Here is a 12,713-nt window from a genome sequence, read left to right as displayed (position 1 = left end):
CTTACATGGAGTACAATCCTCTTAGTGAAGCTCTTAGGAAAGCTTTAATTCAGAAGATTATGTAGCCTGATGATTCTAAAGCTGTTACAACATTTCTGGGATATGTTGTAAAACTTCTCAGTGTAGTGAAAAACTCTAATATATTGAATGGGATGAGAGAGCAATATTTAAAACTGGTTCGCTTTTCTGTTTTGGCCCCATGACATGCAATCTTGGTGGGGGGTTTTTTAGCATTCATAAGAGGGGGAAAAAAGAAGAAAATATTTTGCATGGAGGTAGGTTGTTGTAAACATAAAGTAAAAAAAATAAAATACATTAATAGATGGTAGATGGTATATTGTACCTGAGACCAACTCTCCTAGAAAGATCAAGGAAGATGTTGTTATATAATGCCTGAAGTAGTTTCTCCTAAAAGAAAGTGTTTAAGAGGAAAATAAAAGTGTGTATGTGTGGGAAATAGTCTCTTCAAATCACTATGCCTGCACAGATGTCTCCATGAGTGCAAAGAGGCTGTTTTTGCAGTGGAGGGAGCCTGGAGTGTGTGGTGCAGGCTGGCAGAAGAGCTGCAGGTTGTGATGCTCAGCCACTGCAGCTGGTCCTGTTGTGGCTAAAGAGGCACTTTTTGTTTCTGTCTGCATCCTTCCTCACCTTCACATCTCAGCACTGTGAGGTTGTGTGGACCATAGGAATAACAGCTTGCAGCATTGAAGTCAACAGCAGTTTTGTTAGTGGTTCAAGTAACCTTATCTTTGGTCAAAAATACCTCTTTCCTTTCCATTTTGCTTCTCAAGCCCCCTTTTTTTAGAACAAATGAGATGCTGCATGTGCAATTGTGTATACACCTTAGCCCCTCCATATGTGTAGAGATATCTGTATACATACACTCGTGCACATAGGCTTCTCCTATATTTGTATCTGACTTGAGGGAACTGTTTGAAAATGTAGATTCACATAATAATGTACCAAACACATAAACTAGTGTTCTAGACTGTCGCCCTTAGCATATATATATCAAAATGCAAAATAATAATAAGCATATTAGACACTTTACTACTTTCAGCTCTGACCCTATTACCACTGGGCGGTTTGTTTGGCCTGTTTCCTTCGCTGATTAGTTTCAGCTCTCATAAAACCTGAAAATTCACATGCCATGGCAGCTTAAAAAAATTACAAGATACAATCAGTATGCATGGGAATCCCTTTTCTTATACCCTTCACACTGTTCAGACATAGTCATAGATATGCTTACTCCTTTATATTTACCTCCCCAGCTATATTTTCATTAAAATAATATATTCACGCCTGCATAATAAATACTTAGAGTTTTACCTAATTGTAGTAACTGATTTTTATTATTTATGAAAGTCATTGTCAGAATTCTTTTATGGTTCTGACTGCTAAGAAAATTATAGCAACAACTGCATGTGATTGCAGCAATAAAATAATAGATCACTTAAAAAAACTCAGTGACCAGTGCATTAACTCATAATATTTCAGGAATTATTTACACTTCTGTATTCACACTTCTGCAATTCTATTACTTTCTCATTGATAGGATTCTGTTCTTGTCATATTATAAGCTTTAATTATCTTGCTACCGTGTTTTTGTGTTAAGTGACTAATTTTGGAGAAATCAGGATGCTTGTCAGATTCAAAGATTGAATATATGTCCTAATTTGTTCTCAGAGCTATGAAATAATTGTGGGCTAGGGTGGAAAAGCATTATGGGTATAGGCATGCAAAGGAGCTTGCCAAGCGTCTATATATTATAAAATGTCTTAAATTTACAGACATAAAAGTAAGATGAAGACACAGCCATTAAAAAGGCAGTCATTTTTGAGTGTCGCATAATTTAGACACTCTAAGTTATTGAAGTGTCACAAGTTTATTGCGCCTAATTTATTAATACAATCATTTGAGATTCACTTATGTCTCTTGCTCTGCCCCAAAACAGAGGCTAAAAGTCTGTTAAAATGCATAGACTCTGCTTCAGCAGTAAAAGTGAAAAATGCTTCTGTGGCGACACAAAAAATAACAACTTTACTGTAGTACTTGCAGGTAATGGGTGGCCATATTTCTGTTTATTTGTATTTGTGTATTAAAGTGTGACAGAGAGATCAAATAACCAACTGAGTTTGATTCCCATTTAGCTTTCCCATTGTCACATTAGGGGACATCTGCATGGGGAAAATAACCTGGTGTTTTGGCCTCTAACCAGAGTAAACAAACAAACAAACAAAAAAACCACTTCAAAACCAACCAACTAAAAATCCTGACGAATACCCTGTTAAGTGCTTTGGAAGATAATTAAAAAAAAAGAAAAAAATATAATTTATTTTTAATCCTTTCATGCACTGAATTGGCTTTTCTTAGTTAGCAAGTTCTGTTTTGTTTATTTGCTACCCAGGACCACTTTTGATGTATTTAAGCAGTTGACAAAACAGTGCTGAGGTCTACTCTGAATGAAAATGGGCACTGCAGAGAGCTGGAGACAAAAGAATCCACTTGATTGTAATACTGACAGAGTTTTGACTAAACACCATATGTGATATGAGACAATTATACACGTGAAGAGTTTTAACTTTTAGATTTTTTAAAACAAAATAATAAAAAAATTCTCACCTTTTGTTATCTTTTTTTCCCCTAATCAGGACAGAATTTTACCCTAAGGCAGTTAGGAGTTTGTGAACCAGCAGCTCGTCGAGGACTGGCATTTTGTGCGGAAATGGGGCTCCCCCACAGAGGTTACTCTATCAGTGCAGGGTCAGATGCTGATACTGAAAATGAAGGAGTGATGTCTCCAGAGCATGCCATGAGACTTTGGGGCAGGGGGGTCAAATCAGGGCGCAGTTCCTGTCTGTCGAGCCGTTCCAACTCAGCCCTCACTCTGACTGATACCGAACATGAAAACAAGTCCGACAGTGAAAATGGTAAGTTCTTACGCATATGCCCCTATATGAATTAATGTTTCATTGCTATTTTGGTTGACACCCAGTAATTTTAAATCATTAAAGGAATGGCCTTGAATTATTTACCTTCTTCCCCCCCCCTTCCCAGGAAAGTCAATATTCAGTGTCAGTCCTAACTAATGCAACCTTTGGGTGTGATGTTTTAGCTGTAATTTTGAAAGAGTTTAGTCACAAAAATAGATTGTTATCTCAGGCCCTGATACCTGTTACCCTCTGGGGAACAGCTTAGTGGTGATAAAGTTGTTCCCCAGGCCAACTTGCATTCAAAAGTTTTGTCATAAACTGTTCTTCAAGACATCTTGGAGAAGCTGCAGAATCTAGAATGAATGAATGAATGCAAAGAATAGCCTATTAACAGGACTCATGTGATTGGAAAAGAAATTTGATTGTGCTTTAAACTTCTTAGCTGATGAGGAATTGGAATTGTGGTGAAGAGGGACATATCGCCTTGGATGTGCTAGTGGGACTGGATTACTGTGCAATTAAAATCTATAACAAAAATCTTAACAGAAGCTTTGTAGGATGTGGGATATGACCATCGTATATTAAGTCTTAGTGGTTAAATGAAAATAGGTTAATACAATTGATTGATTCATTTTTAAAGCTTTTCAAAGTTTTTTTACCTCCTCTTGAGGTTATGAACAGAATCTCATGTGTTGTTAAATGCTAAATGCACAGATCTTGGAAAACGTTTTATCTTCCAACTTCTTTTTACCTGTAGAAGTTTTCCAGCTTCACTAGAATTAAAATGATTGTTCTGTTAACTTCATGACAAATTCAAGAGGAAATTAAAAAAAAGAGTAACAATGAAAATTAATGATGGCTATTGCCTGCATGTCTACATGTAATTTTATTAATTTATTAAACCTGTCTGTTCAGCTGTACAAAAGTCAGAGCAATTTTATTGCTATCCTCTGGCAATAGCTGTAACACATTGTGGGAAACAGCAATGTAGGTGTGTATGTATGATAATCCTTAAAAGAACAATGCATTTTTATTTTAAACTACAAGCAATAAAATTTAGTTTTTCCTATTTATTATTTTAACTTCAGTTTGAGAAAACAAAACCAAAGCTATATTTTGGTATTATTCATAGTTGTTTTTTCCTCTGGTGGCTGGTTCTACCTGAAGATGCCTGTGCAAAACAGCTGTCTCAAATGGGACCCTCCTTTTTGTGTTGGACTGAATGCTCCACGGTACCTGATCAGACAACTCTATGTTCACGGGCAACTTGTGTCATGCTTGGAACACTTGTTTTGAGTCAAAGGCAAGTTCTGAAAGAGGAGGACAGGAGTACTTGCCTACAGCTTTTTGGCAGTGAAGTTTCTGTGGGATAATGTTTGATATTTCAACTGCAAAGCAATCTAGGATGAATTGTTGAGTAGTCCTGTGATTTTTCCTTTTGAAAGGTCTATGCTGAAACAGATTCTCTTGAGCCTTTTGTAAAATGCTAGGTAATGATCTTGAAAATATGTATTTATATACACATGCATGCACATAGACTATTTCCATAGAAAGCCATATCTTTACATTACCACAGAGGTGACTGCTTCAGAAGTACTGTAGGTTTGCTATACTTTTTAATAGGTTTCATATTTATGGCTTTTAAAAAGGCAAATTGTTGGTTACGATATACCAAAACTTCCTCCATCAGTTTAAAGTTAGAGTGTTTTGTTTTTTAATGTGTGAGAAGACTGTCAATATGTTAGCAAATACATTATTCTGCAGTGGTTAAAATCATGCAAGGAATGTCTGGCATTTGATACAACTTCAATGAAGAGTTTAGCCACTAAAAAGGATTACAGTTGATTTATTTATTAATAGGGAAGCCGGCAGTCCAACTTAAGAATGTACTGGGACTGCTGTGAGGCTAATGAAATTTTGATGGCTTGAGAGTCCCCTAGGGTTATGAAACATATATAACGTGGACCATGTCATGGGCCACTGTTTCAGTGGCAATGTTAGAGTGGTGAAAAGCTTGATCCTCTTTGGTATTTTTTCTCTGAATTTTTGTTCCCACTGAACATGGAAGACTTGGCTGAGAAATCATTTTATACACATAGTTGGAATTCCATATGTTTAATCCTCAAAGTAGAATATTAAAAAAAAAAAAAATCACTTAAAACCAGGGAAGCTGTAGCGCCCTGGCAGGAACAGGTGCCCTAATCAAAGAACTAAACTGCAGGTGTGAGTTTTGGTAATTTGGCCTAAAGTTAAGAGCTGTGCCAGTATACTGTTAAAATCTGACAAACTTGATAATGCTACGAAACCGAAGGCAGAGTTATGACAAGTTCTCTGCACTGCGTCCCCCTTTGTCGTGTGTGAAAGATTCTTGACTGAATTTTGATGGAACTGTTTTACAGGTAAATGCGTTTCTATGCAGCAAGTTTATCTCTAAGGTGAATAAGGAGCAACCAGTTCTGATTAACAAAACACAACACCACCAGATCGCACTCAAGTAAAGGCCTCAGTGTTTGAGTGATCCCACTGTTCACCCAGTAAAACTATTCACTGTTTAAATAGTCCATTTCCATAAACAGACATTATTGGAGTTAGTTGGACTTGTCAGGGTGATGATAACTTTGACTTATCCTAAAGATTTATGACCTCAGGATTAACAATTTGATGAATGTACTTGGGGTTTTCTTTCTTGCAAGTTAGGCAAGAAGAGAAGCTTGGCAATAAAGTACCCTTCCTTTCCTTCCTTGTAACCATTGTGTATATTTGCTCTTCTGAAATAATTGTGGATTGCATATCCCTCAGGAAGCAAAACTTGAAGTTCTGTTGCATAGTTAAGTAAGTGGCATAGTTTGCTGAAAATACCTTTACTTGTCAGGTCTTAAGAAAATGTTTCTAAGATCCTAAAAAAGTGATTTAAATTTGTAAATAATATTGGCATGTTTAGAAGTTTCTTTAAACAAATAACATTGCACATGATCAAGTTGCAAAATTTTATATATACTAAGAACATACGATGAATGCCAGCAGAATTTTTTTTTTTTTTTAGAAAACAATACAAGGTTTATCAAACATAGGGTTTGTAGATGTATTCTCACATCAAAGTTTTAGGTTAGTGCTCAGTAAATAATTCTGAAGAGAAATATTTTACTTCATTCAAGTTCAATATACGACTCTTGGCATCATATTCTGAGAGATTTGTCACGTCAGCCTCCCTGAAGGAGAACCTGCACCCGTTAATCTGCGCAACCTACCAGTGTCACGTACAGTATGATGTATGGGTTGGAGCACACTGAGCAGGCACATGTTTCTTCAGGCTTTCTTCTCCATTCCCATTGCAAGTTGTTTCATAAATGCTGCATCTAGAAATTTATGTTGGTAATTGTTCTAGGAGCTGTCACTTTGAAATACAAGCAGCCAGCTACTTTATGTTGTTAAGATATTCTAAGATTACTAAAGCTTGTCTTTTAAACTGGATAAATATTCCAGCACAGTATGAGCTAGAAGCTGTAGTTAGGCTTCAAATGGCCCATTTGCTTAAAGGGTCAATATATTTTTAAGGTATCTTAGAATCCACTTACATATTTAAATTATTTTTTAAATCCATTAAACTGCAATCTCTGACTTAATGAGACATCAGAAGGTTAATAAGCAAGACATGAAAGCTAATCGAGCAAGTTACTCCAAAAATGTAGCACCTTATTATTATTTATCACTGTAAAGTTATTTGATCAGTTTTGTATGCACTTTTTGTGCTGGCCTGAAAGTCAGGCTGTGGCAGTGATTCTGATTGGAATGTCACTCATATAAGACTTAAGACTTATGTCAAGTCCATGTCACTTTCTATTCCTTTGGAAGCAGTAGTGACAGTGCTTGTGAAAAATAGCTGAGCGCTCCAGAGACATGCATACCGCATAGCTGACTACCACAAAGACTACCTGGGCACATAGAAAGTACTTCTGATGGCACTAGAATATAGGGATTATTTTTTTTTTTATTTAGTGAGAGTTTTGCGTGGGTGTTTGTTAGAAGACCAAGGGAGATCAGGATGTAACAAAATAAAAAGAATAAAGGGAGAGAGGAAGTGTAAGTTCATGGTCTCAAGCAGTCATTCAGAATTGGTTAGATAAATGGTTTGGAACTTGAACCGATTTTTCACAGCTGCAGAAAAGTAGATATTGCTGGTAGAATGTTCATTGCTGAGAGCTTCTATAAAGAGAAAATATCAGTTTATCAGATGTGTGAGCACCTGCTTGTTTCCTCTCCAAGTTCAGACAGTTTCTAAAGACAGTGTTCTTGTGAACCTAATACTCTCTTGTCCTTCCAGAATGATGAATTTACTGGCATTCAGATATCTGAAACCCAGGAAATACATTGGTAAGATACTTGTCAAGACATTTTAAATCTCTTCTCTCTAACCCAGTTCATCTATATAACATATACCTGAACTCTGCATTCTTAAATAATGCACATAATTCAGGAAGTAGTGTTACACGTTTTCACCCATTTAACGTCTCTCTTTATGCTAAGGCCCAAAACTTGATTTAAATAAACCCTATTGAATAGGAGCTGCTTGGTACATGCCAACCAATGTACCAAATGCTGAGCCTATGGATCAAAACCAGCCACATAGCTGATGAATTAATCGTCATCTTACTGCCATATCACCAATTACAGCTTGTTCACTCTTTCACACAGTATTCCATCCAGAAATTGTCTACTCCTCATTAAGCATGCCAATACCTCTTAAATCTTGCTTTGCTGCTAAGAAATTTCTTGATCAGGAAATCAGTCTGTTTTATTGTTGACAGCAGTCAGCTCTGAAATAATATTTAATATATAAATAGGCATACAAATTTTTCTTTGGTTACAGAGACATGGAACAGAAATCCATTAACAAAAGTAGTCATCTGGTTTTCTGCAATATTATCATAAGTTTTCTATAGTTATACCAATTTTCAGATTCTATTCTGATTGTAGTTTAGTGGATATATTTCAATTAATTATCTTCTTAGCATTCACTGTTAATACAGTTGAAAATCATGTTCATAATTCATTTGACTGGTGGCAATGGCTTGGCTGACCTTTTTGCAGTAACTTTTTGGGGTCTCATAGGTTTCAGAGGTTTAAGTGTCGCTAAACCTGCTGTTGAGGAAAAGCGTGAGATTCCAAAGGACCATCTTAATTATACTTTCACCATGGAAGCCTGGTACAGAACATAGGCCAGAGGATGAGGCTCTTTGCAACACTTAGACAAATCTGATGTGCAGGAACTCTAGGTTTAACAACTGCTGACAGCAATAAAATTAGAATTGGAGTCTGTAAGGAAAAACAAATCAAAGCACAAAATTTCAGAGAATTCACTCTTGGCTGTTAAGCTTATAAATCCTTCTAATGTTAAGGAGTGGTGGAAGAGGTATCTAAAGACCAACTGTCATAGCTCAGGATTTCTCCGCATATCTGAGTTTTAAGAAAAAAAATGCAGAAAAAGGAAGGAAGGTCAAATTTTTGAGGAGGAGCTTATGAAGATGCTTCAGGAGGACTTTGGGGAAATCCAAGCATACAATTAAAATTGAGACACAATCAGTAAAAAAGTAGAGTCTTATAGAGAAATATGAATGCTAAGAAAAGGGAAAAGACAGAGTTGATTTATTACTTAACAGTGAAGGAAGACTATATTGCTGATGTGTTTTCTTCTGGTTGTTTTTGTTTCAGCATTTGCTACCTGAGTAACTGAACATTTATACTCTTAAATAAAGGATTACAGGTTACTTAGGTAAATACATTTTGTCCTGCATGTATAGAGTGTCTACAGCCTCTGGGCTTTTTATGATTCATGTGTGAGAAACCACTGATGATGGATATGGTTCTGGAAGGTAAAAAGGAGGAGGAATCAGTGCCCAATCAGTGAGATGGGAAACACCCAAGAAAAAAAACTGTAAAAAGTTTATGCTTCTTAACAATAAGTATGTGTTTGTACTAAACGAGTCTTGTCAAGGTGTAGTGCTTTCCTTCTGTGAAAGTGTAAGCCACTCCTTGATAAGGAAAATGGAGCAGATGCTAGTAGTAAAAGGTGTTTTGATATTGGCGGGGGGGGCTTCTGACACTGCCTCACTTCTCACATACTCATGAATAGGGAGATGAGGTCTATGTTCATTATTACAAGACAAATGTACAACTTACTGGAAAAATCCACAGGAAATAATTATCATTACTTCATGAATTGGCAAGTTGAATCAAGTAGTGTGCCATGTAGTGTGTTGAGATTTTCTTAATGACTTAGATAATGCAAATAGAATGTTGTAACTCAGAATCACAGAGACTTTGTAGGACAGGATGTAACCTGAAGAAATAATTCTGCAAGAAAAAATGCAGTTCAGTAAATAAAAGTGCAAAGACTGATTTAGGTGAGCTTGCTCAAAGTCTTGTTCAGTAGAGTTTTGAAAATCTGCAAGAGAAAGAGCACATCATTTCAAGGCAACTGTTCTGGTGTTTAACCAACTTAATTGGGAATTTTTTTCCCCTTTGTATCTAATCAGAGTTTCTCTTGCTGCAATTGTGACCCCTGCATTGGATGGTGGAACACCAAAGTTAGATTTCCACCTTTTGCCTCTTCAAGCTCCCTCAGCTTCTCCTCAAGTTGTATGCACTCCAGTCATCATGGGCAGCCTTCACTGAATTCATTCCAATTTGTCAGTGTTGGACTGGCAAACCCCACATGGAATATTGTACTCTAGGTAAGGTCTTCAAATGCTGACTACAAGGAACTAATCACTTCCCATGGTATGCTGGCTCCATTCTTCTGAATGCAACCCAGTATGTAGTTAGGCCTTATTGTTGAAAGGGCACACTGCTGAACTTGTCCACAGCGACTCCCCAGGTCCTTTACTACAAAGCTGCTTTCCAACAGGCTTCCAGCTAGTACTGTTAGATGTGGTTATACTACCTTTGGAATTCATGAAGTTTTTTTCAGCCAATTCTTCCAGCCTGTTGAGATCCCTCTGAAAGACAATCCTGCCCTGCAGTGTGTTGATCACCCTTTCCAACTTGGTGTCATCCACAAACTTGCTAAGGGCACATTCCATCCTATTAATTCTCAATATGTTAAATGTAGTACAGATATAAAACACTATCAATCCCAATATTAGCCCATGAGGAATGCCAGTAATGTCAGCCAACAGCTGCTCTTTGCGCTACAAAACGCTATTCTTTAAGCCTCTTCATACAACCAATTTTCCACAAACTGCACTTTGTAGCTCACCCAGTCAGTCCATCTCTCTCCAGTTTGGCTACCAGGATACTATGGGAGACCATGTTGAAAGTCTTGCTGAAGTCAAGGAAAACAATATCTGCTGCTTTCCTTTTGTCTGCTGAGATTAGCTGTTCGTTAGCTAATGAGCAGTCAGGTTGTTTGGGTGTTATTTGCCTTTAGTGAGTAAGTACATGTTAGCTGTTCTCATTCACTTTCTTTTCCTGGAGGCCTGTCCTGGCATATGAAGAATGACTCTAGCAGTATTTGTTCCATAATCTTCCCTGGGAGACTGGGGTGAGGCTGACTGCCTCTACTTCCACATATATTCCTTACCTATCTTGAAGATAACATGCCCTTAGTCTTCTGAATAGTCATCAGGAGCCTTCCTCCATTGCTATGACATTTCAAGGAATCAGACAGTGGCCTTTCAATGATGGCCTCCTGTCTGGGCCCCTGGACTGGGCCCCCCACCATGTATGCCCGTCGTGCGAATGTGGTGCCTAACAGCTCACTTTTCCTCTGAGGGCTTCTCAGCTGTGGTTGAGCTTTCACTTCTCCATTCCCCATCCTGCATGTCCAGGAAACATGTATGTATTCCCCCTGGATAGCAATCACCTCAAGGTCATAGTGGTTATTGGTCAGTGGTGTTTTCTGTGGTATGTGACTGTTTCTTCCATGAGTTTATAATGTGCCTACTGAAATAATCCTGCTGCTGCATCAGTGCAGTGCAGACAGAAATAACTGCATTTGTGACTGGTTTTGGGACTATATTTTGAGGAAAATGCCAGACAACGGGAGGCCTAGAGAAAGGTTAACAAGCATGATCAGGAGTTTTAAACACATGACACTAGAACAGATTGGGAGAACGTAGCCTGCTGTGCCTACTGTGTTCTGTCTAGATATTGCTGCTGTTACAAAGGCCACATATGGCAAATAGGGCCAGAGGCAAATAGTGTGAATAGCAAAAAGTACAAGTTAGTCAGACAATGGCCTTCCAAGAGTAGCTCAGTGAAAGAGATTGCTGAAAGAGATGCAGATATTTAATAATCTAACATATTTTCTAAAACAATTTTTAAGTGCTGGTGTAGTTACTGTTGGTCTTTGTGGAAGAGGGTGGGCAATAGAAATTCTTCACTTCCTTTCTGGTTTTGTTTTTTGTGAGTCATTTGTTTTATTCAACCCAAAAATTAGTAAGCAGGAAGCATGTTGAGAAAATTAAGGCCATAAAAACGTTGCTCCACAATGTAATATAATATTAATATTTATATATTTTTTCTTCTAATTGGAAATGGTTAACTTTTCATAGACTTTTTTTTCTTATTATAAGTTTTATATAAAAATATTGCTTTTCGGTTCCCCTAAACAAAATGTGTTGTTCTGGATGTACTTCTGCAAAGAAACCTTAAAGCAAACATCTCTTTTTCATCTAAGTTATGTTTTAATTGTGGCGTTGCTATGAGAGTAAAGCATGCTTTGTACATCTATAAACCAGTAATCTCTGCTGTTTTGATTTGGAATGTGGTTTTTATGTCCTTGAAAAATAACGGTGGTAGCAATAAATGGTTTTAATTAATGAATTAGAGAGGAAAATATTTGCTGAATCAGGTTTATTGATGGAAATGTTATTAGAATAAAAAGGAGGAAAAAATATCTGTCAGCTGTGACATTATTTTGTAAGAAAGTTTCTTGACTACCACTTTCTTAATTTCTTGTATAGTTATGTTGATACAGTGGGGGGTGTGTGGGCATACGTACATACCTATAGATATATATTTTTATGTTCATCAGCTAAAACCAAAATAATGGTAGAGGTAAAGTTTGAATAATACCTGTTCTATATAAAAAGTAGGCTTATTCATATTCAATTGTTTTAAAGGTGTTTTTTAAGCTTTATCTAATTTTGATTTGCAATAAGATTTGAATTGCGTTTACTTTTATAATTAAATATGTCATATTGAGAAATAATCTAATTATGATTTCAACTTTAAAATAAACATAGGTTGTGCTATTGTAAGAGTATCAGCAATAATTACAGTTGACAGCTTTTGTATGCAGAGAAAATCTATCAAGAAGATTTCTTTTTTACAGAAAGCTGCAAAGGCTTTTGGAATAGACAGTTCTTTGAAACTAACTCTTATTAAACCCATGTAATTACTTACTTTGATGTTTTCTGGATAAAAAGTTTATTTTTCTTTGATTCAAATGAGAATTCACTGTGAAATTAAATTTCAAGTCAGATTTGAAAATTAATTATTTTTACAATTATTAATATGTGGGTGAAACTGTTCAGAACTTTTTTTGGTCTATATAACATACTGATCTGTTGGCAAAATTTAAGCTGCTTTTATTGATTCAAGGTGCGAAGAGGATGAAGTCTCAAATCTCAGAAAAAGGAAATGCTTGATAAGAAGCCGTGGTTTTGATTTTTATTCCACGTACTCCTTATCCCTGCCCATTCAGTATACCATTTTTTCCTTAATTATATCAGGCTTGTGTTTAATTATCTATTGTTTTCACCTGTAATTGTAAAGAAG

General features: G+C 36.5%; 1 protein-coding gene across 4 annotated transcripts in view; it reads left to right on the top strand.

Annotated features, from left to right (window-relative positions):
• The window catches only part of TENM3 (teneurin transmembrane protein 3), a 1,346,985-nt gene that overhangs the window by 1,035,140 nt on the left and 299,132 nt on the right, over positions 1-12,713 (top strand). For all 4 annotated transcript variants that reach the window (XM_027676660.1, XM_027676662.1, XM_027676663.1 and 1 more), the window contains one exon: positions 2,652-2,930. In XM_027676660.1, the coding sequence (XP_027532461.1) occupies positions 2,652-2,930 (279 nt within the window). The remainder of the gene's footprint in view (positions 1-2,651; positions 2,931-12,713) is intronic.

The sequence above is a fragment of the Neopelma chrysocephalum genome, unplaced genomic scaffold (genome assembly GCF_003984885.1).
Source record: "Neopelma chrysocephalum unplaced genomic scaffold, ASM398488v2 Primary Assembly neopelma1_42, whole genome shotgun sequence".
Classification (NCBI taxonomy): Eukaryota; Metazoa; Chordata; class Aves; order Passeriformes; family Pipridae; genus Neopelma; species Neopelma chrysocephalum.
Note: the sequence above shows the minus strand (reverse complement) of the source record. Positions and strands in the feature narration are given on the sequence as shown.